The sequence below is a fragment of the Cadophora gregata genome (genome assembly GCF_030347475.1).
Source record: "Cadophora gregata isolate MNR1 chromosome Unknown scaffold_18, whole genome shotgun sequence".
Classification (NCBI taxonomy): Eukaryota; Fungi; Ascomycota; class Leotiomycetes; order Helotiales; family Ploettnerulaceae; genus Cadophora; species Cadophora gregata.
In genome coordinates this window covers 1584518-1608842 of record NW_026695941.1, presented here as the reverse complement: position 1 = coordinate 1608842, position 24325 = coordinate 1584518, and the positions used below count along the sequence as shown (strand labels likewise).

The following is a 24325-nucleotide window of genomic DNA, read 5'->3' as shown; positions in this document are numbered from 1 at the left end:
CTCTATCCATACTCTTCGCCATGCAAAATTATTCCAAGCTCACAGATTCAAATCTATGCATTTACAATCTAAAAGTCCCCCTCCTCTTCAAACAACGAATAAGCCTCCACCTCCGCAACCATCGTCCTACAAGGAATCGTAACCGCAATCGGGAATCCACCATAATCCGGCTCCTCATTCGGCATAATCATAAACTCCCCACTCCTCGTCTCATCACCATTCAACACCCTGCCCCTCCTCAAAACCTTCCCTCCCTCCCCATCATCCACGACCTCCTTCTCCTCCGAGTACAAGATCCCCGTAAACGTCGCCTTCGGATCCGGACTCGAAAACACAACTTGGAATCCCCACCCAATAAGCAAGAACTTCCCCTCGCCTTGATGGATCACCATTCCTGCTCCTGGGCCGGGCTTGCCGAACACGAAGGCCCGCTCGATGGTTACTGTGAAGGAGCCGAATGTGCGTTGCCAGGTTGGTTCCACGGCCGTGTCGTCTTTCTCGTCGAAGAAGAACCCCATGACGTCTTCGGGACGAGTGGCTTGTGTTTCGAGGATGAATGAACTCATGGAGTTGAGGAGGCCGTAGTGTTTAGTGATGGACGAGTCCTTGGCTGGGAGAGAATCGATGCCGAAGGGACTGGCTCCAATAGCAGCATACGTGCCATACGCAAGCCAGACTCGTCTAGCGCCCCGCTCATCGCGGCGCTGTTCGGGGATGAACAGTGGTTGGCCGGCATGGGTGTATTGTTTGCAGACTTCTTCGTAGTCGTGGAAATACAGATCTGGTGCGAGGAAGTCGAGAGCGGGGGTGTTGATCTTCCAGATGTCGAAGGTGTGGGGGACGGGGCCACCGGAGGGGTAGGCGCCTGCTGAGGAGCCGCCGCCGACGATGGGTGGGAGGCCTTGGAGGTCGAGGACGGTGGGGTCGTCGAAGTTGAGCCAGACGTTGGTGTAGAAGGGGATGGGGTAGGCGGCTTTTCCGGCGGTTGCGACTTGGTTCACGTAGCGCGAGATGTAGTATGCCATGAATGCTTCGTCTGCGTCTGGGCCAACTGGGAAAGATTCTTTCCATGTTGATTTTCCTGGCACGAGAGATGAGAAGTGAGGGTGGCGTTTTGAGAAGCATGGGTGAAGATCTTCTGTCCGGATTGACTGGAGTTGAGTGATGAGGTGTGCTGGAACAGGCTCCTTGAACAGTTTATTGGCGATATTAGATCGGTCTCGGGAATCTCCCAGCAGACCTGTTTCGTTCTCTACTTGGACCATCAAAACTGTGCTGTGTTTGCTGTCAAACTCCTTCAGATGTGTCATCAGCGCCGAGAAGGCTTTGGCGTCAGCCGTCCAAGCAGCTTCACAGAAAGGTGAAAGTAATTCTTCTGTCCTGGTCACCGCACCAGCTTCAGAAACATGCACTCGTGGAAACCGCTTAACATCTTTCTTCACCCAGCGAGGCACATATGTGCTCAGAGCATTCTTGAAAGATCCAAACCAGAGAAGCACCAGATACATGTTGTATTCTCTAGCACCGAGGATTACTTTGTCGAGTTCCGAAAAGTCAAACTGGCCCTCGACAGGCTCGATCATCTCCCAAGTTACGGAACCGAGGAGAGTGTTGATGTTGGCATCTTTCATGTTTTGCCAAACTGTTGACATGAAATTCGCCGAGCTCAGCGAGGAGTTATGAAGCTCTCCGGCGAGCATGAGAAATGGTTTGCCATTGACGATGAGCTGGCTTGAGTTCTTCGTTTTCCGGAGATAGGGGATAGATGGTTCTGTCATGATTGGGATCTCGTATGAGTTGTTGGATGTTGAAGAGCGAGATTCTGCGTTGATGACCATGCTGATAATAACGAATTAAGGAGGTCTAGGGGGAAGCGGATGTCGAGTTGGTAGAGGGGGATATGGAGGTAAGAAAAGAACAATACTTCCTTTTAAGCAGTTGAAGGAAATCAACTTACCTAAATAGCCACTCCATATGGAATATGCGTAAGGTGGTGCCCTAAAGTCGTTGCTACTCTAGAATGCTTGTAAACTTACGTGTGCGTATAAAACTTCGCTGTTTCGCATGATGTTCGGAAGTCATTCCACAGGGCCTGGGAAAGATGGGGGTGGTGGGGTTTTAACCGCACGCACTGTTGGCTCGGATAGGTCCCCGGCTGTGGGCGTCATTACAGGCGGGGAAAGCCTGGGGAGTGGCTAGTGGTTCACTTCCCCCAAGAACCGCATAATTCTCGGAATGAACGGTGGGACTGTCAGCGCAAATGCATGCGTATATTCTCCGCATATACCAAGCCCGCAAATCCGGGCAGCTTTCGGTATGCGATCTATCGCATGTCAAATGTGGCTTTTCTTGGTGGTAAATTCCCATTTATGCCAGTTGAGTACTGTCAGTTGTTCGGCAAATTGAGCAGGTCATGTTTACATTCCTGAAGCTCCAGAAGCTATGTATGAACGCCTCTGATAACTATCGTCCCAAGGTCTAAAGTCAAGCCTTTCCAATTTCTCCAACAGTCTTCTCAGATCCATACTTGCTTCCTGGGCACTAAAAGCTCCAGTCCCATCCGTCTCGCTACTGTTCAACTGACTGTCACCGACTCTCATCTCGTCTAACAAGGCACTACCGATATCTCGGACTTTGGGTACTAAGCCTATGGTAGAGCCCTGATCAGTTTTGTGGTTTAACAAGAAGAGTTGAAACTTACTGTGGCCATTCGACTCTAGTGTTTCCTCACTCATATGATACAAAATCTCGAGAAGGTCTTTGACAATCTCCGCTCGTTGCTTCCGAATCTCATCTTTGTGTAAGTTCAAGCCTTGAGCCACATTACCACCGCCAAGAGCTGGACTTGTGGGGAGAGACTTCGACAAAGTATACATTTGTTCCAATAGAGATGATCGGATGTGCAGTTGAGTTATGTACAGATTGGCTGTCTGGACATCTGTTCCGAAGTTACTACCCGGTGGCCTTGACAATCCTCCTCGCCAGCGCAGCTCGGGCGGAAGAGTATCGAGTGCTCGCTGTATGTACGTCATGTTTTGCTGGATATGAGGAACCGACAACGGGGAAGTTTGTTGACTCGAATGCCAGAGGTAAAATAGATGTGTGAGGTAGTTCAGCCCAGGCACATATGTCACTGTATCACCGTGCCATAGATTGGAGAGGTCGATATTCGTGGGATCTAGTTCTGTGTCATTCAGATCCAGAGGCTTTATGGCCTGGATGTTGTCTTGGGCAGAAATCAATCCGATGCACGGCCGACCATATATTGACCAGGTACTGTTCCGTCAGCAATGAAGGTTAGGGAGATGGGTAGGACAAACCAAAGTCCGCAAAGCACTAGACAGTGCAAGCGCTTTGCAAGCTCGGCATCAACTCTTGACATGTTTGGCAGTTCGTAGCCTACCAAGTACTTGATTCCAGTGGTGACCTCCCCAAGCAGACGGAAGGAGACGAGGCTTTCCTCTGAAACAAACGAAGTGCTTAGATGGTATTTCGCCTGGCACCACTGCAAGGAGATACTTCTGTAATCGTCCAGTAGACGATGATACTGAATCACCTCGAAGCATCGCTTCACCGTGACATCGGGGTAGTCAAGTACTGCCTTTCGAGGCAGACTCGAGACTGTAGCACAGCAAAGTGAGATGACCACAGCCAGAAACTCGGGATCATTGTCCAAATTGCCATTTCCAAGCCTCTTCAGGAAATTGGCGCGGTGATGGATTGGGCAGACGGAATGGATGAGGTTGAACCAGTCGTCTATGATACGCCGGATGGTTTCTGGGGGCGCGATTTGATCTAAGATTGGTAGTGGGGGCAGGTATGTTGATGTTGAATTCGGAGTGATCGCTGTTGTTGACGTAGATGTCGGAGAGGTAGAAGGGAGCTCGCTCTCAGGCTCAGTTAGGCCTATCACATATCTGTATAAATCATTAACAACAGCATTTCGAATGGGAATCAACCATTCGGTACCGATTTGGTGGGCCTCTCTTCTTTCTGGGTCTATTCCGCGTGCACGGAACTGCAAGCTCAATACATGCTTGACATTTTCCGTCGCCTTCGTAAAGGCACTAGCTCAAACAAAGTCAGGGATATTCAGGAGAATTTCAGATTAAGCATTATTTCTCTGAGTCAATAAGGTTCCCAGTACCAACAATCACGCACCTTGACCTTTCTTGCACGACAGGCATCACAAGCATTTCGCGAGCGGCGTTGTATCTGCCGGGGTGGTGATTCTTGAGGTGGATCCGGCGAAGGTGCAAGAATGGGCAGGCCAGGCTGGTCCATGAGGATATATCTCGGATGAGAATGATAGATACCAATGTCAACTGACAGAACGTATTTTACCGAGAAATGGAATCAGATTCTTCACACACCAGCTCAACGTATGAATTGAGTTCAAGATGTCTGAGCTGGAAAGGAATTTCCTCGGAAACAGATGGGGTGGCAGCAATCCAGATGGTGGGGATTTCCTGGCACCCCGCATCCGACGAGTCATGCCTTCCTCTCCTCATTATTCCCTCTAACCTCGGCCATCCTCCCGAGCTAGACTTTACCACCCCATGTTTGGCTTAGAGAGGCGGAAATGCCATTGAGCGGAGACAACTGGCAGAAGTCGGATAGAGGCAGGTCGGGACTACGGATTTCTATATTCGCATATTTCTCGGATATGCTTCCAGAACCACTCGAAGGGCCAGCAGCTGGAGAAATACGCCCTGCTCTCCTGGTATTCGTGCGCATGCCACATGGTGCCTGTACTCCTCCTCCACAGAACCCCATAGTCTATTAGACCCCCGCAAAGTTGACGATTCTTGCGGAGGAATCGACCCAGATTTCAGACTCTCCGCGTAGGTCCAGATCCCATTGGGCGGGTAACCCCTCGCCAAGTAGCAAAATCCTCGGATGAACTAGTCGAGCTTCCACGATTGCTCTCATCCGTAGCTCCTGAATCTGGGGATCATGGAGAGCATCGATTCCAGATGCATGATGATGAAGTTGTATAAGTATCGCAGGATATCCTGAAAGGCAAAACAAGCAGCGATCGACAGATTCATCTTCTTGTGCTCTCAAGAACAGTTCAACAGCTCGACAGAAAACTTCGAAATGTCTTCTAAGGAGATGACTGCAACTCACGATGAGTCCTCTGACTCGGCGAGAGAGTTGGTTGTGAAGCCTGATATCCCATGGTATCAACAGACTGAGCTTCGAAAGTTGTATGCTCTGATGCCGTTCCTCTTTCTTGGGTCAACCACACTGGGGTACGATGGCAGCGTCTTGAACGGACTGCAAACAATGGATACATGGCAAAATTGTGAGCACTCAGCAGCCCAGAGTCTAAATGCCAACTAACAGTCTAGACTTTGACCATCCAGTTGGGTCGAGGCTAGGAATATTTGGAGCAATGCCTGGATTTGGAGGTCTGGCAGTTCTTCCTTTCGTGCCATATATCGCGGATGGGTTTGGAAGAAGACATGGAACTGCCATTGGATGTCTCTTCATCTTGATGGGAGCTCTGTTGCAATCTTTCCCACCTGCTTCTAACTCGGAGCCGATGTATTTGGCTGGTCGTTTCTTCATTGGGTTCGGATCCAATATCGCCAACGCCACTTGCCCACTTCTCATCACGGAAGTCGCACATCCAAGACATCGAGGGAAGATCACAACAATCTACAACACTCTTTGGTACCTGGTATGTGGAATTGATAGAAGAGATTTGGGGGAAATTTGAACTGACATTATCCTGCAGGGAGCAATCATCGCAGCATGGTGCACATACGGTACACTAACCAATCTCTCCGGCAACATGCAATGGCGTCTTCCTACAGGCCTCCAATGTCTCATGCCAGGCATCCAACTCCTCGTCCTATACACTGTCCCCGAATCTCCTCGATGGCTGATCAGCAAAGGGAAAGATGATGAAGCTCTCAAGATCCTCACCAAGTACCACGGCAACAACGTCCAAGACGACTTCGTGACATTCGAGTACAACGAGATTCGCGAGACACTTCGTATGGAGAGAGAAGCTGCTTCGAGCAGTGGATGGGCTGACTTGGTTCGCACGCCTGGGAATAGGAAGCGTTGTATCTTGATCATACTCACTGCAATCTTCTCGCAATGTTCTGGCAATGGCTTGGTATCTTACTATCTCTCATCCATCTTGAAGACAATCGGAATCACCAAGTAAGTCATCTTCCCAACATCTTCCTTCACAAGACCTCCTAGCTAACACTTCCCTTCCAGATCAACCGACCAAGCAGTAATCAATGGCGGCCTCACAATCTGGTGTTTCCTCGTCTCCCTCGGCTCCGCATTCCTAGTCGACCGCGTCGGCCGACGAGTCCTCTTTCTCTTCGCCGGAATCGGCATGTTAATCTCCTTCTCAGTCTGGACAGCCTGCAGCGCCGTGTACGCCAAAACCGCCTCCCAGAGCGCCGGGTCCGCCGTCCTCGCCATGATCTTCCTCTTCTACGGAGCAGCTGGTGCGGCATGGCCAGGTTTGACTGTTTCCTATACGGTTGAGATCTTGCCGTACCAGATTCGTGCGAAGGGGTTGACGCTTTGCTTTACTTTCACGGCGCTGAGTGGTGTGTTTAATCAGTACGTTAATCCGATTGGGTTGGAGAGTTTGCAGTGGAAGTTTTACTTCTTGTATATTGCGATTTTGGTGTTTCAGTGTTTGGTTATTTACTTTTATTATGTGGAGACCAAGGGTCCGACTTTGGAGGAGATTGCGGTGCTGTTTGATGGGGAGCATGCGAATGTTGGGGGGAATGATGTCCATCGGGACGAAAAGGTTGTGATGGGTCGTTCTGCTGATCACAAGGAGCATGTGTGATTGTGATTATGATTGTACTTTAGATTATCAGTATTGAAAACAGAATAGATTTTGACGACATAATGAAATTAAACTTACCTAGAATGAGCTTGCTCCTCCACGAAAAACATGTTTCTTTGATGCCTCGCTTACGCTGTAAATACAGTAACCCCGCAGTTTCAGCCCCCAACCACACCGTTATCAACCCCGTACCTCTCCCCACCAAGCTACTGGCTCAGCTCCGTCAGCATCCTCAAGAGATCGATTTTTTCCTTCTTCGTGCCGTATGAACCTCAGCGACAACTGTTGGTTTCATTTCGCTTGAATATGTTGCTATAAAAATCAAAATTCTCAGGGCACCTAAACCGAAGCATCACATATGTCTGCGTCTTGCAATAATCGAAGAAATATCATCGATCAAGAGCACAGGGCGGTGGATGATACTATGAAGTTACAGGGGGGCCATAGTTTGTCGCAGCATTTCACCCAATCTGGGTAACAGACCGGGGCGCGTATCGTAAGCTGACGAATCGTTGCATCAGTTTCAAAAGTGATCCTGTCAGCATCAAACCTCCTCACAAGCAACTATGGATATATAAACATCCGTACTTCCACTCCATCCCCTCCACAGGTCTCAAGTCTCCAAACAATCCAATTCGTGTCAAAATGGGCGGTTTCATCAGTCTCCTAGCCCGAATATGGAAAATCAGTAACCCACCAGAACCTCCAAAGGATAGAGACGCACTTCGTTTTGGGATTTTGGGAACGCCGTGGACGGGGTAAGATATACTTGACTTGAGTTTAAGATGGAAGACAGGACTGATTGGTTCTAGGTCCCCGTCTTTTATCACGCCAGCGAAATCTCATCCTGGGGTCATCGTCGCTGCAGTTGCGAGTCGGGATTTAAATCGGGCAAAAGCGTATGCGAAGAAATTCAACATTCCGAATGTGCATGATTCTTATCAAGGTGAGGCTACATCCAGATCAGCGCCTTGGTTTGAGCTGGAAACAGGACTTCAACAACAAGCAAAATGTTGACTCCTCGTAGCACTCCTCGATGACCCCACCATCGACGCAATCTACATCGCTCTCCCAAACGGCCTCCACTACGAATGGACCCTCCGAGCCCTCAAAGCAAGGAAACACGTCCTTCTAGAAAAACCCTCCGTATCCAACGCCACCGAAGCAGCGTCTCTCTTCGCGTACCACGCTTCCCTCCCTGAAGCTTCAAGGCCCGTCCTCTTAGAAGCTTTCCATTTTCGTTTCCACCCCGCATGGCATAAATTCCTTTCTCTGGTCACCTCGCCCGAGAATATAGAAAGCGTGACTGCGCGATTTACTGTACAGGCTGGGTTCTTTCCAAGGGGGGATATCAGATGGGATTTTGAGCTTGCGGGGGGAAGTTTCATGGATATTGGGACTTATGCTATTGCTGCGCTTCGGGGTATTTTTCGGACTGAGCCGGTGGAATGTATTTCTGCTATGCCCGGACTTCTTCCTAAGCCTGGTGATCAGAGGATCGATACGAGGTTTACTGCTGAGTTTAAGTTTCCTCATGGAGGGATTGGTAGTATTGAAGCGGATCTCGCGCGGAAGACTTGGTTTGGATTACCGAGTATCAAGATGCCTAAAATTGTGGTGAAGTATAGAGATGTGGAGATTGATGATGAAGCGAGGGCTTTTGGGCCGCCGAAACATGTTATGTCGAAGACGGTTACGTTTTGGGGGTTTCCGCTGGCGCATTTCTGGCATAGGATTCAGGTGCGGGAGAGGCATGTTTGGCTTGCGAGTGGGACGGAGAAAGTTGTTGAGAGGAGGGAGGGAAAGAGGAATTTTACGACGTATTTTTGGGATGGAGAAGGGGAGGAGGAGGAGAAGAAGAAGAAGGGTGATTTGCATTGGAGTACGTATCGGTATATGCTGGATGAGTTTGTGTGTAGGATTCGGGGGGAGGAGGGGACGGGGGCTTGGGTTAGTGGAGAGGACTCAGTGAAACAGATGGAGGTGATTGATTCTGGGTATGTGAAGGCTGGGTTACCTCTGCGTCCGACAAGTACATACAAGCCGTAGTGTAAGTAAGATTCCGCATGCGAGAAATACGGTATGTTGTTGGCCAGCTTTTGGTGAAATTCTGCTTCAGAGGCTGGACAGGAACCACAGGTCCAAGATCTCTTTATTTGCAAATAGTAGCGTCGCTTTCTTGCTCCTTTACCCAATTCAAAGTGTAGTAATGTCGACCATCAGCCTGTGTTGGACCGTATCTCTGCTGGTAGGGGACGATCGATATCGGAAGTTTCGCACATGTTTCTTCAACAATGGTAAATCGAAGCAACGCTAGTCTTCGAAAATACAACCTTAATTCGACATGAAGTAAACAGATTTGACTAGAAGTTGACAAACATATGAATAGCTCATGCGGTTGCCGCTGACATGCTGCAGCTGCCAAGTTCTCGGCAGCTCGAGTCCACCACCAAATCCACATCAACTCACCGTAACCCGCCTTTCTTCTTTTCTTCGTTTCTTCTTTTCTCCTCCTCTCGTAATCCTCACCGCAACAAATAAAAACTCTGCCACAAATAAACTTCCATCCTGTTATCCTTAGATCTGCTCAACTACAAATGATCGTGTGCAACCACATCAGCAACCTCAGCTCGATGATTCCACCTCCGCCTGATTGGGCGAGGCAGCTGAGGGTGGGCATCCCCATGTCTCAGCGGCTGAGGCAGGGCTGTGGGCAGCCGACCCCCCCATAATGACCGTCCCAAGACCTATTAATGACGCCCAGGCGGATGCAGGCAGTGGCTGATCAGCCCTGCAGGCAGTCGTGTGTGGAACGGTCATGATCCATTCCCGTCTCTTTATAACGCCTGGTCTCGCGCCTCAGATTCGAGATCGGCTCCGCCTTGCCTTTTATTTCTCATGAACTTTTTTCTGTCCGCTCATTTCTTTGATAAAACGTCAGTTCTGAGGTTCGTTTGAGATCGAAATAATCAGCAAGTGTTGAGTTTTTATTTTGTTTTGTGATACTGTACCTTGACCGTCTCACCACGGTGCCTTGAGCTTCTTTCAGCTGTGCTGCTCCGTTCAAATATTCAACTCACTATGTCTTCACAATATACCAGATTTTACGGCTCCCAAGTCGGTGGAAAATCAACAACACCTCACTCATACACCAGCTCGCCTCTCGAACTCCTCAAGCATGACATTCTCTCAGCGTTCAAGTTGTACCTCTCGCTCCCGTACATCGTGTACCCCTTCACACCACAACTATCAGGACCATTATGCGAACTGTATCTATCTCGTTCAAATTGTTACGATATGTTCCTGCACCTGATCCTAGTTATCATGCAGTTACCTTTCGTGCTGAGCGTACCGTTCTGGCTTATGCTGCCGGTCTGGACGGTTGTGGGAGGTGTCGTGGTGTTTGTTATGATCAACCAGAGTATATGTTACTTGTTGAATGGGAGCGAGATGGAAGTTGAGAGTAAGAAAGAATATGCTGAGAGGAAGAAGGATCATGAGCATGAGCAGTGGATTTTCTTGAATGGTGTTGCTGTCGGGTTTGTCTCCTCATCTCGAAATTCATCCTAAGGCGGAAGTACACTTACTTGTACACAGGCGAAATTGGCTACAGAGCAACGTTGACAGACTAGCTCTCACATTTGGACGTCCCGTTCTAGGAGTCCATAACAAAACGTACTTCCCATCCACCCCTTCTCGCAACACCCGCTAACATCAATCAGAAACGGCATAATATTTGACGTCCTCCAATGCTTAATCCAACGCAACTTCACCTACGCAACCCAAGATGTGCGGGACTGCTACAGGATCGTAAAATCCACACTCTACCAACCGCACCTTACCAAAGTAGTCTTTATTCTCCACTCCCAAGGCGGCATCGAAGGCGGCTTAATCATAGATTGGCTCCTCCAAGAAGTCCCCCAGGACCTACTTGCCAAACTCGAAGTCTACACATTTGGCAATGCAGCAAACCATTTCAACAATCCGCATTTACATCTACTGAGCCAACATGCAGCGTTGATGCATCCCACAACACCAGCGACGACAAAAACAACGACCAGTGTGCATTATCATGACCCCATCCATCCCGTTCCAAATCCCCATTCTACACCTCTCCCTCATCCCGAGTCCAACGGCATAAAGCCCAACTCAACACCCAGTCCCAACCCAAATCTCACAAACGGCACACCCCTCACCACGTCATCCTCTCCAACCCAACCCAAATCAATAACCCGACAAATCACACGCCAAGAATCCACCTCGGGCAAAACAATCCGCTACATCGAGCACTACGCCCACACATCCGACTTCGTCGCCTGCTGGGGCGTCTTACACTTCACGAAGAACTTCGCTTTAGGTCCTTCCGCACCGCGGTTTATGGGCCGTGTGTTTGAGAAGGGTGGGCAGGGAGGTGGCCATCAGATGAATATGCATTATTTGGATGGGATGTTTCCGCTGAAAGCTGTTCCTGCTCCGTCTTCTTCTACGAGTTCTCCAGTTTCAGGCTCGGACGAAGCTTCAGCTTTGAATGAAAGTAACGGGATGGACGAGAAGAGATCTCTACTCACCCAGCTAACCTCCCGCCTCGGTCTCCCCACCTCCTTATCCTCATCCACCACTGCCTCCCAAACCAAAGGCGGAATCGGCAACTCCGGTTTCCTCGGCGCAAACGAAGACCCAGATGGGAATCCCTTTATGGAAAGTATCCTTGAACTCGGTCTCGGCGAGGATGATACGGATGATATCCAAGAGCGGAAGGCTGAGCGCGAGGGAATTGCGATGTCGTATTTGGGGGCGCATGGGGAGGGAATGGATGGGGATGGTGACGGGGAAGGGGATGCTGGGGTCAAGGTAAAGGATATGAGTCCGATTAGTGTTGCGACGGTGGGGAGGAGGTTGGGGAGGGGTGGGGTGTTGGGGATGACTTCTGCGGAGAGGTTGAGGGGGGTGGATGGGAAGGGAACGAGGAAGGGAAAGGTGGGGGAGGTGAATGGTGAGGGGAGGGTTGATAGGGAGGGGGAGGGAAAGAGTGGGAACGGAGAGGGGGATGGGGGTGAGAAGATACGGTTTAAGGTTAAGGACCTGAGTCGTTTGTGGTTGTATGTTAATGGGAAGAGTCCGAGGATGGACGAGACGGATGTGGGGATTGCGAGGATGTCTACGATTTAGATGGAGGTCTGGGAGGAGTGAAAACGTGGTTGAATAAAGAGAGTTCCATCATGAGATTCATGAAATGCGAAAGGAAGGAGGAAAGACGAAACTTATATGCGTCTTTCGAGAGGATGGAGACTGATGCCTGGGCAGATGATACAGCTTGCTTCTTATATCTAGGTAGCCTCATCAAGGCTGCTCTAACTCATGCTCGTCTGACCCAGCAGCTACTAACCAATGCGATGCCATGATATGATATAAAAAGATGCACGCTACCTATGCCAGAACAAAATCTCGCCCTTCCCCTTCCCTGCCTGTCAACACCAACAACCCCACCAACCCCAACACCAACACTCCATTTGCCTTTGAACTCTCTTGTTTAAGACAACGCATCCTTCGCCCTCGTACAAACAGGACACCCATCCGTAATCCTATCCCTCAACAACCTCGCATGCGTAACCTTAGCACCCACACTATGCGTAGCAGTCCACTCCCCATTCTCGTCCAACTCTACCTCCGGCCGCGTAATCGTCCCATCCTCCCCAGCCCCAAAATTCAACAAATGGCTCAAATGAAAGACATGTCCACACGCAAACCCGACTAAAGTCTCAACCTCAAAATCCGAGAACGGCTGCCTACACCCAACACAGTGGCCTGGCTCAGGAGGCGCAGGCTCACTAGCGTTCTCGGTGAACTCCCTTGCGACTTCTGAGGCGGCGGCGCCGTCGGTGGTGGTTGGGATGTCGGAAGTTTCGACGTCGATGTGGTGCCCTGGTTTACGCACGATATCGAACTTGACGCCTTTGCGCTGGCCGGCACGCAGTGTCGTCTGGGCCGTAGCGACTTCGCCTCTCAGGACTCGAGCGACGCCAGAGGAGATACTGTGCTGGATTTCGTACTCCTTGATCATGCGGGAGAGACCCTCGCGGAGACCTTCGATTTCGAGACCCTCGGGGATGCGGCGGACGAGGGTGATGGGGTTGATGGCTGTGCCGACTTCTTCTAGGAGGCCGCGGATGAATCGCGGTTTGTCCATTGAGTAGTCGAGGAGGTCGTTCCAGAGTTCGGTGTCGTCTTGGGATTTGGCGAAGACGATTGCTTGGGAGACGTCGCGGAGGCGGTCGATGATGAGGGTGAGGGCTCGTTTGGTTTGCCCGGTTTTGGAGTAGAGGTAGACTAGTTCTGGGATAAAATCTCGTTCTTCGCACTCTTGCGTTGCCTGCTGTTGTTAGAAAGAGAATATAGATTGAGGAGGGGAAAGTACCTTTTCGAACGTGTAAAATGTCGACGACTTCAAGAACTCTATTAATAGCTCTCGGTCATACATGGCGAATAGATGAACAGCAAGATCGGCCAAATCGTCGACGAGGGATTTGCTCTCCGCGATGAGCTTTTCCTTGCTCTCTCCTTGGTGCTCTTCAATACCATCGCCTCTCCAAAGTGAGCTGACGTAGAAGAACAGGTATAAAGTCATGCTCTTCTCCTGCAATTGAGATACAACAACTTGTGGACTGACAAGGCCATGTTGAGCTTCGTCAACAAGCAATGATATTGCTTCCGAAGTCAATTCGCGCAGTTCAGCAATTGGGGCGGTTCGCTTCTGCTCCTTCGAAACGTGAAGCATAATCAGCCCCGGAATATCGTCGGCGACAGCATCCACTAAGTGATACTCTTTGATCAAGTTCATGGAGGTGTCTGCATCTTGGAGTTGGATGTAGCACTTCAAGGCTTCTCGTGGTCGTCCAGCAGCAACGTGAAGCTTGCCCAAACTCTCCATAACTATCCTCCAATCTCTTCCAACTTCGCCGTCCTCAATGCTGTCTTGGCGAACATCGCGATATTTGAGCTGATTCTCTAGCACTGTAGTGACACTCTTGACGTCAAAAAGATCAGGTGGCCACTGATCAAGCAGCTCTCTTATCCTAGGTCTGTTGCGGGCCGCATAATGTCCCAGTATTACTTCATAGATCTCCGACTTCAACGGAGGTCGCAGCTGTGTCGTTGGGATATAGTTTGTTATTTCGTCAAACTTGCCAGCGCCAACGAAAGTGTAAACGTACTCTTCCCACTGCTGTGCAGTACCGAGAACTTTGCCACAGACTTTAGCTGCATTCACCCAGTCACCGGCCTTGATCAATTGCTGGATCCAAAGCTCACCAACTCTGCGCTTCTCTTTCTCTACAGCTGAATTTATCAGCTTGCTCGCAGAGTTAACAGTCGAGGCATCATCAAAGAAGTCGTCAGTGCTTCCTTGTGCTTGATCTGGTACGCCTGGTCCAATCTCGGCAAGTTTTTCCGGTGACGCGGAGATGACTTCTGGATGCTCATCAATCAGTTCCCATGCCTCTTTATTTTTCTCGTGTTCCAAAAGCCAAGAAAGATGGTCTGAAAGATCCCTTTTTGTTGCCAATATACAGTCGTATGGACTGTGTATGAATATCTTCATCCCCGGTACAGCAATATTCGGATGGGCAGCAGGTGACCGTTGCCCAGGCTTCGTTCGAGCACTACTGGCAGCACTCTGCTTTACATCAGAACCTTTGCTCCCATTGCTGTGGACGCTGGCTCCAGAGCTGAGAAGCGTAGTTGCGTTAATCGTGGCGTTCCACATTCCACTTCCCATGCCTGCCAAAGCCTCCAAGGTGCCACGTGATGATTGAGAAACAGGTGCTGCGCGTGCGGCTGGCAGAACTCCGAGATGATAGTCAGTTGCTGAAAGTCGTTCAAACCGACTGACGGTTAAAGTATCGGTGTCAATCTCCTCAGACGAATTTAGATCGATGAGACGCAGCTCTGGTGATTTCGCATTGAGCCTTCTCCGAATGCCACCTCGCGGCTCACTGCTTGTAGATGCGGTCGAGGCTTTGGACTTGTGTCCTTTCGGCAATTTCTCCTCTTCTTCTTCATCCTCATCATCATCCGGTGTAACGTAAGCAAGAACAAGAAGCAAAGTTGGGGTATATAACGACAATCCAGAAATAATGCAATCCATGTGTAAACTAGTCTGTTAGCAATTGCAAATATGGTATTTCAAGTACTTCAGAAACCCACATTTTGATGAGCTCGGCCTTTCCCACTGATCTTTCCCCGACATGTTTACCAACACCAACGCCGCCTGGATGCACATTCATGATCCAAATGGTTCCTCCCCAACCCACAACGAGCTTTTCAATCTTTTGACTGCCCTTCGATGCCTGCTGTTTCAATTTTGCAGTCGCGGGAGACGAGACAGACGTTTCTCGAGCTTTATCATCATCGTCTGTTTCGAGACTCCTTTCATCAATCCACTCTGCCCGACCTTTCCATACACCTGCCATTTCTTCCCATCCGTTGTCCTGTGGCCGGTCACGGTGCCCTATTCTTTTCCATGCAGAGTCAAGGTCGGAGCTGTCAAGATGTAGATGCGACCTCATAATCTTCACTCCATGCTCGTTAATCCAGACCACATACTTGCCTGATAGTGACCATTTAATGGTACTGATGGCTCCCTCTCCAGAATGGAGAATGCTGTCCTTTCCAGCATTGCCTCCCAAACCAATGGCGCCCAACCAGCCCGACGCTGTAGCTGCTGCTGTCCCGGTTGTTGTCGACTGAGATGCTCCCGCTTTTCCGCCAACGGTAAGTACTAGATTCCCGGCCAAACCTCCTGATATGTATGTCCGATCATTCTTATATTCTGGCGATAAAGCCACAGCCTGTACAGGTCTGCCAAAATTCCGTAACTGCACATCTTTTGGATCCACCAGAGACTGGATACAGACGTTTCCATCAATCGAGGATGTTCCGATATATATCGCATTCGATGCTGTGTTCGGGACGAGATGGACTCGGGGAGTGCGAGGAGAAGCCGTGGAAGCTTCCGATTTAATGGAGGGACTTCCTCGAGTTGTTTGCGCTTGAGACACTACTCTACTGACTCCCTCTGGGACAGGGTTTGTCACTGGTGGAGGGAATGGAGATATCGATATGCTCGAGGTAGAGGCGGAATGGGCGTGGTATACTCGCAGAGATTGGAAGGATGGTAAAGACAGGACGTGCTACATCCATAGGTCAATGGCTATTTATTTTATTGTATTGTGAAGACTTACAATGTTTCCATTATGCGTTCCGATAATCTAAAGAGTGCTCAGCACCAGTTCAGCAACAAACAGCCATTTCCACTGAACTTACCATCTTGTCCCCGCCCACCAGGAAGCAACTTGTAGCATCTCCATTTCTATAAACCGGTGCCAGTTGGCTCGTCATCCGAGCATATTTCAGCTTGGGCTCGTCTTCCTCTTCATCATCGTCATCGGACTCCTCCTCTGCGCTGTCCTCCACGGTCTCTTCACCCTCGCCGGTATCCTCTGCATCGCGACTCCCCTCCTTCCTCTTCGAAGATTCTGTGTCGCCTTGATCCGTAGATTCGTCGGCCATGGCGGCGCACTGTGCTGATTACATCTGGTGGTGACAGCAAGGGGGTGGGTTTGGAGTCGTTCGACGTCAACTTGGCCTAGCCAGCTGTCCTGGAGCTTGAGCTTAGCCGAGCTCTTGAAGCTCGGCAGGCCGCCACGATTTTCTGGAGCCCAGCGGAATGTGGAAAGTTTATTAATCACAACACTATGGACTTGTATATGTCAACGACACGTCTCCCACCACTCCTACGATCGTTTTGATTTTTTTATATGAATATGCAGAGCTTCGGACGACAATTAAGTTCCTCCAAAGTCCGCCAAACTCTTTATAATAGCAGTACACGACCACATCCATTAAGATGTCTTCATGCAACGGCAGCAGGACAAGCTCCACGGAAGCGCAACTTCTTCTCTTCTAATGCCACTCTTCAGCAAGAATCGAACTCGAACGGAGTAGTAGAAAATCTGCCACCAGCACCATCACAAAAGCGTAAGCCTGTCAGGTCACCAGCTGGGAAGACATCACTTCGACGGGTCGCTGTGGAGGCCCAAAGGTCTCGAGAGAGTACTATTAGGCGGCAAGATGTAGGGGCAGATGGAGAAGGAAGCAATAGAGTTACTGCGATATCAGTAGCAGACCAATTTGACATGGAGGCCGTTGCGCGGATTCTCCGATCACACGGGTTTCCAATTGATCCAGATGCAACTGGATTCGAGATGGACCAAGTCATACATACCCGAGGCGTGAACAATGGAGACATCTTCGTCTTTCCCTCCGGATCCGTCGTAGCTTGGTCCCTACCAGAAGATGTTGTCTCTGATCTGGCAACCAAGACTCTCCGGCCAGCAGCTGTCACCCCGCATACTGGACAGGTCGAGATGGAAGATTTGGAATATGCTGAGGATCCCAAACGAGAGAACAGTACGGTGAAGGGAGATGTTATTGTTTTGGGAACAAAGTCGGCCCTGCAGGAGGAGAACCTTGAGTATGATTGCCCCCTCCCAGTCCCCAAGACGGTGGTTAACTTCCAAGCAGTTCCAGAGTTGATACGACCCTCGCAAAGATCGCCTTCTCTTCGGGTCTGGCCCGCTCTACAAAGCTAGCAGTATTGGAAACAATGCTGGGGAAATACTTTGAGTCTACACGAACAATACCGACCACTCTCTCTCGAGGCTCGAAGCTACCTTTCAATCGAAGATTTATGATGCAGAAAACGGGCGAGTTGCTAGAACTGAGGGCTCAGTTAAATCACTACTCCGAGCTGACCGACTCCTTACCAGATCTGTTTTGGGACAGCAGACATGAGCTCGGATTGGAAGGATACTATGACCAAGTTGGGAGGGCTCTTGATGTTGGAGTTCGGATCAAGGCCTTGAACGAGAAGATGGACTACGCCCAAGAAATCGCATCAATTCTGCGCCAAACGATGAGTGAGAAACACAGTATCCATCTTGAGTGGATCATCATCATCCTCATTGCGGTGGAAGTTGGCTTTGAGCTCCGACGTGAGTGGAAGGAGAGGAAGGAAAGGCTGGAAAAAGCAGATACCGAATGATATCAGAGCATTTCCTCGTCGGATTTTCGAGTACCAGGAGACGGTAGACGACGTTGAGTTCAAGCATTGCAATTGGCGTTCAGTGGAATATTGGCATTTTTGGTGGCGTTTGCTTTAACGATACCCCGCTCCATATCGAGAAAACACCTCGGCGATCCGGACATTTTGAGAATATCATATTGGTTGAACCAGCGACCAAGGTGCTATCAAGATCTCTTCTACTCTCTTGGCAGAATCTTTTCTTTGTTTGGCTTTCGGCCAGACCGTGACTACATGTCTTGATTTTAAGTATCCCTGCCGGTCCTTGACTCGAAATCTGACGGAACAGGACATGACTTCCGCGCCTCCAGTACCCCACGGCGACTCAATCTGATCCCATGACAGCCTACCAAGTTCACGATCAGTGTCGTGACTTTGAACAATCCATCCCTTGTTCTATATTTTATCTTGGCGGGAGATTGACACTGTCAACAAAATTTGACGCATTTGGGTGTCAATCAGTCATGCCGATCTCAACTCCCGCGAGAAAGTCGAAACGAATAACTTCAGAATCCCCCACACCACTCCGCCCCCCGCATAACGCTAAGTCTATCGACCACTACCGCTCTGTCCAGGACATTTCCAGGCGCTTCCCCAGATATCCACCTACTTTCCATTGGACTCGAACAAAGGAGGTTCCACCAGTTCCCACAAGTATCCGAAACCTTTTTCTGGATAAGGAAGCTGGGCCGCCAGAAGCCGGCTGGCGGCGATGGCAGATTTCTCCCGACCAGTCAATGTCTCCACTACCAATGCTGATTGACAAGCAAAGCAACAGGGTCGCGTACGAACAACAAGTCTGTCCGCCTAAGCCAACTGATCTTGTCATACAGAATGCAACGACGGTCATGTGGTGTAACGAGCATTTGAGCTCGGATATGCCAAAGGATGGTAGTCTTTGCTTCAAGAGTTCGAAGACGAGCACATTCAACAACGTCATGCTTTTAAGCTTTTACAAGAACCTTGACTCGCTCAAGACTTGCTACCAATTCTTGGGACGGGAGCTTGAAATTAAGTTTTGAAGGGAAATTGTGCCTCGGCGCCAGAGTTAAGAGCTTGAGGCTCGGTCTTCTCCCCGAAAACGCCACGAACATCCCCCAGCTTCCCCTCTTTCCCTCCACCTTTGATATTGTCCACCCGCAATGTTGAAGCCATCCTTTCCCAACAAGGAAACCCAGCATTAGCGAGCCTCAGAGTCTGTGTTCAGCATATCGGACCTTTCGCTGGTTGCAGAGTAGTGGGAAATGTCACAACGATATCATTCGTTACACTACACTGCCAAGTTCAGCCTCGAGCTTCTCATGCACTCTTTGTGCAAATCTTGGATCTAGTGATCATGATATCCCACAGTTGTGGTGCCCGCTATGCTTGGCAAACATTGTTGAGCATGGGATACATGGAGTAGGTTCAAGGGTTTGTTATCTGTTTCTGTTTCCCCGCATCGTGTCTTGCATATATATGGACCTCCTGTCCCCCTCATTTCTCTCTTTCTATTTCCTTCGCCTTCTCCATTCCATATTCTCCCTTTACTACAAGTGTCCGATATTGCGTTTCAGAAGCTCTACATCAATCTTCTTGATTCATCATGGCTTTCGATCCTGAGAAGGTGTCCGTCGACCAAGTCGAGCGGACTGTCTCGCAAGAATCTAACGATGCTCGAATTGCACAATTTACACCCGAACAGCAGCGAAAAATCATTCACCGCGTTGACCGCAGACTTGTGACAACGCTTGGTGCTCTGTACGCCTGCAGTCTCATGGATAGAACCAATCTAGGAGCTGTAAATATTGCAGGGTATGTCCTGTACCACTTGCCGCTTTTGGGTCTTACTAATGCATTCGCAGCATGTCGAAGGCGCTGAAGCTGCATGGATCGCAATACAGCTTGATCGTCCTGATCTTCTTCATTCCCTATGTTCTCTTCCAGCCGCCGGCAACTGTCGTTCTACGGAAAATGGGACCACGTCATTTTCTTACTGCCATTGTTATTCTATGGGGAGGCTGCATGATTGTGAGTAATCAACGCCTCGATTCCAACCACCCGTCTAATAGCTTCAGGGGTTTGGCTTTGTCAAGAAATGGGATCAGATGCTTGGTCTCCGTGTTATTCTCGGTGTTCTCGAAGCTGGTTTCTTCCCTGGGTGTGCTTATCTCCTCTCAACGTGGTACACCAGATATGAGCTGCAGAAGCGAAATGCGGTGTTCTATCTTATTGGCAGTATGGCTTCAGCATGCTCTGGTATCTTAGCATACGGTATCATGCAAATGAACGGACTCGCCAATCTCGCAGGCTGGCGATGGATCTTTATCGTAAGCTCTCATCGATCACCATGTCAACGCTCATAACTAACAAACATACAGATCGAAGGCCTCCTAACCTGCGTTCTTGGCATAGTCGGCTACTTCCTCATCGTCGACTTCCCCGAACACGCTGCCACATCCTGGAAGTTCCTCTCCAAAGCCGAGTCCGACTTCATCGTCGCCCGCATCGAGCTCGACCGTCACGACGCCGTCCTCGAACCGTTCTCCCTAAAATCCTACCTCAAGAACGCCCTCGACTCCAAAGTCTGGGGCTTCGCCTGCCTCTTCGGCCTCACCACCACAAACACCTACGCCATCGCCTATTTCCTGCCCGTCATCCTCCGTCTCGGAATGGGCTTCTCCATCGCTAAAGCTCAATGTCTCGTGGCTCCTCCTTATGTCGCGGCTGCAATTGTCATGTTTGGATGTGCTGCTTTGGGTGATAAGTACCATATTCGTGGACCCATCATCATCGGCAATGCGATTCTTGGCCTGATCGGCCTGCCTCTCCTCGGCTACGCAACTAATAACGGCGTCCGCTATTTCGGTGTATTCCTCGCAACGATCGCTTGCAATGCCAATATTCCCGCCGTGTTGACATACCAAGCGAACAACATCCGCGGGCAGTGGAAGCGCGCCCTGTGTTCTGCCACGTTAGTTGGGTTTGGTGGTATTGGTGGTATTATTGGGAGCACGGTTTTCAGGGATGAGGATGCGCCGAAGTATGGCCCGGGTATTATGACGACTATGATTAGTAGTGGGCTGGTTATTGTTATTACGTGTTTGATGACTGTGAAGTTTCACTTGGCGAATAAGAGGGTGGATAGGGGTGGGAAGGCGATTGAGGGGCAGGAAGGTTTTAGGTATACTCTTTAGACGTGTGTAGTTTGAGGTAAATGGCAGAAGGTTAATTATATGAATCTCCCATGTCCCATCTTTCCAGTAATTATGATACGGAAAGCGAATTGGAGGTCTAGACTTCTTCATCTCCTCTGATACAAATCTTATACTCCTCCGAGGGTCTGAATAAGAAAAGCAGAGTATCCAATGGAAGAAGAAGTCCAGGGGGACAGACACATTAAGACTTCCCCAAATTCAAAGCATGGTTGGCACGTGACATAATGCCAAGAACTGGAGATATCTGTCTCACGCACATTTGATCAACTTCTACCGTTCGCACTCAACAACGCTCATCGATGCCGTCGCCTACCAACCTGTCAGACTTTGAATTGCAATAAGATAAGCAAACACAAGATGAGCGGGTTGAATCCACATTGGCCTGCGTCAAGGCTTACTAGTGCTTCGTTCACGATATCGCTTGCCAGAACCGCGGCGGCTAACAACTGACCTTGTGAAGAAGGATCGGAAATAGCTTCGCGAAGCCGCTAGGTGATGAACGACACGGATGTTATTCTCCTATCTGTTTTCGAAGTTGTGGGAAGAGGATATCCTTGATCCTCTCCATGTGGACAAATCGCCGGTCCAATAGTAAGGTCGGCCTCCGGATTTGTTGGTTTTACCTAATACTCCACGGGATCTGTCCCACGCTCTTGTGCGCGTCAAAACTTGTTCTGTCTTATGAAGCTGCAAGGGAGAATGGAAATAGACCACCTTCGAGTCGAAACCCAGATCGAGACCGAGTTCAATCCCGACAGTTCGGAGACGAGGCTTGAGAGGAGAACGAATTCAACTCTGGATGGTCAGCCAAAATCCAGCACTGCAGATCTTGGCATGTTTCCCCTCTTTATCATGCACTACATTCACACAGATCACAATCCATGAGCCAATGGTGCTTCCATTTAGATTCTGTAAGCGCTTTATCGATACGGACCGTTCCTGTTGCGCGCCTGTCTCATGCTCGCTATTCTGGTCAACGCTTGAGTTGAGGTGGAGTGGAATAACGACTTAGTTCTTGTGATTGGGTACTTCAGATGTCAAGAGAAGGTTTCAAGTGCTATATATGTATATCTCTCTGTGCTTCGAGCGTCCCTCAATTTTTTGTTAACATAGTCTCTAGCTCGTTCAAATTCGCCGCTATCTTCTCCTCAGATATACACCTCAAGGTCTGCAAATCAATCGTTGCCTCATCAAGTGGAACTCAGTCAAGCACGCTCAATGAATCATCCGTTTCCAGGGCCCTTTGTGAACATTTCACGGCTCACTCTGGCTCAACAACAGGCTGCCGCGCGTCGTCAGGTAAATCCGGCAGACGTAGGCTATGATATGTACCCTCCACCTCATAGTGGCGGCCCTGGCCCTGAATTACAGAGGTCGCCCCCGAACCACGGACAAGACCAGCGATCTGCCATGGGTCAGCTTCAAAACAATCGGGGTAGGCCCGCCCCAAATCCCAACACAAATATGAATCCGAGCGGCAACCCGTCCACGAGCTCCAGAGGTCCAGCAACGATGGCTTCAAATGCCGAAGTTTTTTCTACTTCCGTAGCTGACATGCTGAATATGATTCGTGAATCAGAAGAACAAGTCGCCAGCCCATCAGAATCTCATATCATGGACTCTACGAGCAAGCGAAGAAGGCTTTCGTCAAGCTCAGAGAAATTTGATAGACCAGACTCACCTTCAGTGACGGAGAATACACAGTTATTGGAGCAAAAGATTCGGGACCTTGAGAAACGACTCGAGTCGCATGTGGAAAAGTCCGACCTGAGTATCAAGTATTTACAAGAAAAGCTCATAGCCATACTGGAAAGCCTCAATCAACGACATTTTCCCGGCGACAATAATTACTTCCAGGCTCCGACGGTTCCGAATCATCCTGGTGATAACACTCATGTCTCTAGCGCCCTAACACCGCTAACATACCATAGATCACTGTCTTGTACTCCTCATTCCCGCCAATGGCACAGTTCCTCGGATAGTCAACATCCCCTTAGTTGATGCACAGCCCATCGGAGACGGAGATGAAGGTCTGAACCGCTTGCCTGATATGTGTCCACTATGGGGCAAGGAAGGGTGGTCTTGCCGTAAGGTGATTGGAACCAGCTTTGTCGACATATCCCTCTCGTCCTATGATGTCAACGATTTTTACTTTATACTCAAATCTACCGACGAAAAGAATCTACTGCGGAACCCACACTTCGATTCTGTCTGGGGTGATGTCTGCATCATGCGACGGGCGAATTTCTCTACTGAAGAGGACTCGACCACCTTCGCCCACATGTCTCCAAGTGTTCTACTCGTGGGTCTTTGGAGGACTATGTTCGGAGGATCCATTGAAACGGGATGAGGTCCCTGAAAATGACTGTCTGAGTAGTTGTTTCCTCTGGAATTGTTCCTCTTGAGTGTTGTCAGCTCGTTCTAAACAGCATGATATTTAGTCTCAAGATCTATGAGCTTCCTATATTCTATTTTTCCCGCAACTGTTCTATCCTGACTTTATTCCCTGGTGGATCTGCTGCATCAAGAATCAATTCTATTGCTCGCAAACTCATTGTAATGTCTGCTGCATCGCGGGTGACAAGTCCAACGTCAGGTAGTAGCCCTGAGCAAGTTGAGCTTATGGCCAAGATGCATTTCAACAACATTAACCGACTGGGCACCAGTCGTTCTACATTCCTTGCCAACATCATGAGCATGACCACGGTACGACCGACCGACGTGCGAAACCTCAGATCCTCGACAGGCATATCGGCTGTGCTGCCGAAGTCAAAAGTCTCAGTTGTTTCTGGGCAGATATAAGCTCTGTCATGGCGCACTTGCATTGGCTGGTATTTCAGGTTTCAACGAATGCTTCGCCCGATCTATCGAAACCAGAGAAGATCCCCTCCATATGATCGGTAGCCCGTTCCGAAATTGGTGTGGTTTCGGTACTTTCGCATCACGAGGCTTCTATCATTGCTAGATGCCAAGTGGAAAGTTTGTCGTGCTCTCAGGCACAACTCTGTTTGATCCCCTGGATTAATTGGGTGATCCAGGGGTCAATTCCGTGAAAACAGTTTCTATCGAGTTCTATAAACTGCTATCAAGCCCCCGACATGAAGCCCTATATGGACCCAAATAATATCTGCAGTGGTACAGATCTCCACACTAACA

At 49.5% G+C, this 24325-nt stretch overlaps 10 protein-coding genes across 10 annotated transcripts; 7 read left to right on the top strand and 3 right to left on the bottom strand.

Moving 5' to 3' along the window:
- Positions 1–68: 68 nt before the first annotated feature.
- Positions 69–1700, bottom strand: ONS95_006929 (uncharacterized protein; the record flags this gene model as incomplete). Its single annotated transcript, XM_058500413.1, has 1 exon — positions 69–1700. One exon carries the CDS (start codon positions 1698–1700, stop codon positions 69–71), a length of 1632 nt encoding a protein of 543 aa, XP_058350250.1.
- A 717-nt stretch (positions 1701–2417) lies between these two features.
- On the bottom strand, positions 2418–4196 carry ONS95_006928 (uncharacterized protein; the record flags this gene model as incomplete). The annotated part of the gene is made up of 4 exons (XM_058500412.1): positions 2418–2647; positions 2702–3276; positions 3321–4067; positions 4162–4196. 4 exons carry the CDS (start codon positions 4194–4196, stop codon positions 2418–2420), a joined length of 1587 nt encoding a protein of 528 aa, XP_058350249.1.
- A 337-nt stretch (positions 4197–4533) lies between these two features.
- On the top strand, positions 4534–6920 carry ONS95_006927 (uncharacterized protein). The gene is made up of 4 exons (XM_058500411.1): positions 4534–5308; positions 5355–5686; positions 5744–6177; positions 6238–6920. Exons 1-4 carry the CDS (start codon positions 5101–5103, stop codon positions 6830–6832), a joined length of 1569 nt encoding a protein of 522 aa, XP_058350248.1. The 5' UTR covers positions 4534–5100; the 3' UTR covers positions 6833–6920.
- A 108-nt stretch (positions 6921–7028) lies between these two features.
- On the top strand, positions 7029–9178 carry ONS95_006926 (uncharacterized protein). The gene is made up of 3 exons (XM_058500410.1): positions 7029–7590; positions 7645–7778; positions 7860–9178. Exons 1-3 carry the CDS (start codon positions 7478–7480, stop codon positions 8879–8881), a joined length of 1269 nt encoding a protein of 422 aa, XP_058350247.1. The 5' UTR covers positions 7029–7477; the 3' UTR covers positions 8882–9178.
- Positions 9179–9240: 62 nt separating this feature from the next.
- ONS95_006925 (uncharacterized protein) lies at positions 9241–12147 on the top strand. Its single transcript, XM_058500409.1, has 3 exons — positions 9241–10371; positions 10430–10507; positions 10555–12147. The coding sequence occupies exons 1-3, from the start codon at positions 9914–9916 to the stop codon at positions 11999–12001; spliced, it is 1983 nt and encodes a 660-aa protein (XP_058350246.1). The 5' UTR covers positions 9241–9913; the 3' UTR covers positions 12002–12147.
- VPS41 (Vacuolar protein sorting-associated protein 41) lies at positions 11786–16436 on the bottom strand. Its single transcript, XM_058500408.1, has 5 exons — positions 16154–16436; positions 16072–16098; positions 15035–16020; positions 13248–14982; positions 11786–13202 (listed from the first exon to the last, which is right to left on the bottom strand). Exons 1-5 carry the CDS (start codon positions 16397–16399, stop codon positions 12363–12365), a joined length of 3834 nt encoding a protein of 1277 aa, XP_058350245.1. The 5' UTR covers positions 16400–16436; the 3' UTR covers positions 11786–12362.
- Positions 16437–16647: 211 nt separating this feature from the next.
- ONS95_006923 (uncharacterized protein) lies at positions 16648–17933 on the top strand (the record flags this gene model as incomplete). The annotated part of the gene is made up of 2 exons (XM_058500407.1): positions 16648–17363; positions 17414–17933. The coding sequence occupies 2 exons, from the start codon at positions 16648–16650 to the stop codon at positions 17931–17933; spliced, it is 1236 nt and encodes a 411-aa protein (XP_058350244.1).
- Positions 17934–18436: 503 nt separating this feature from the next.
- On the top strand, positions 18437–18994 carry ONS95_006922 (uncharacterized protein; the record flags this gene model as incomplete). The annotated part of the gene is made up of 1 exon (XM_058500406.1): positions 18437–18994. The coding sequence occupies one exon, from the start codon at positions 18437–18439 to the stop codon at positions 18992–18994; it is 558 nt and encodes a 185-aa protein (XP_058350243.1).
- A 563-nt stretch (positions 18995–19557) lies between these two features.
- Positions 19558–21148, top strand: ONS95_006921 (uncharacterized protein; the record flags this gene model as incomplete). The annotated part of the gene is made up of 4 exons (XM_058500405.1): positions 19558–19766; positions 19817–19982; positions 20030–20281; positions 20333–21148. The coding sequence occupies 4 exons, from the start codon at positions 19558–19560 to the stop codon at positions 21146–21148; spliced, it is 1443 nt and encodes a 480-aa protein (XP_058350242.1).
- A 1055-nt stretch (positions 21149–22203) lies between these two features.
- ONS95_006920 (uncharacterized protein) lies at positions 22204–23519 on the top strand (the record flags this gene model as incomplete). The annotated part of the gene is made up of 3 exons (XM_058500404.1): positions 22204–22234; positions 22290–23051; positions 23101–23519. The coding sequence occupies 3 exons, from the start codon at positions 22204–22206 to the stop codon at positions 23517–23519; spliced, it is 1212 nt and encodes a 403-aa protein (XP_058350241.1).
- Between the last annotated feature and the right edge of the window lie 806 nt (positions 23520–24325).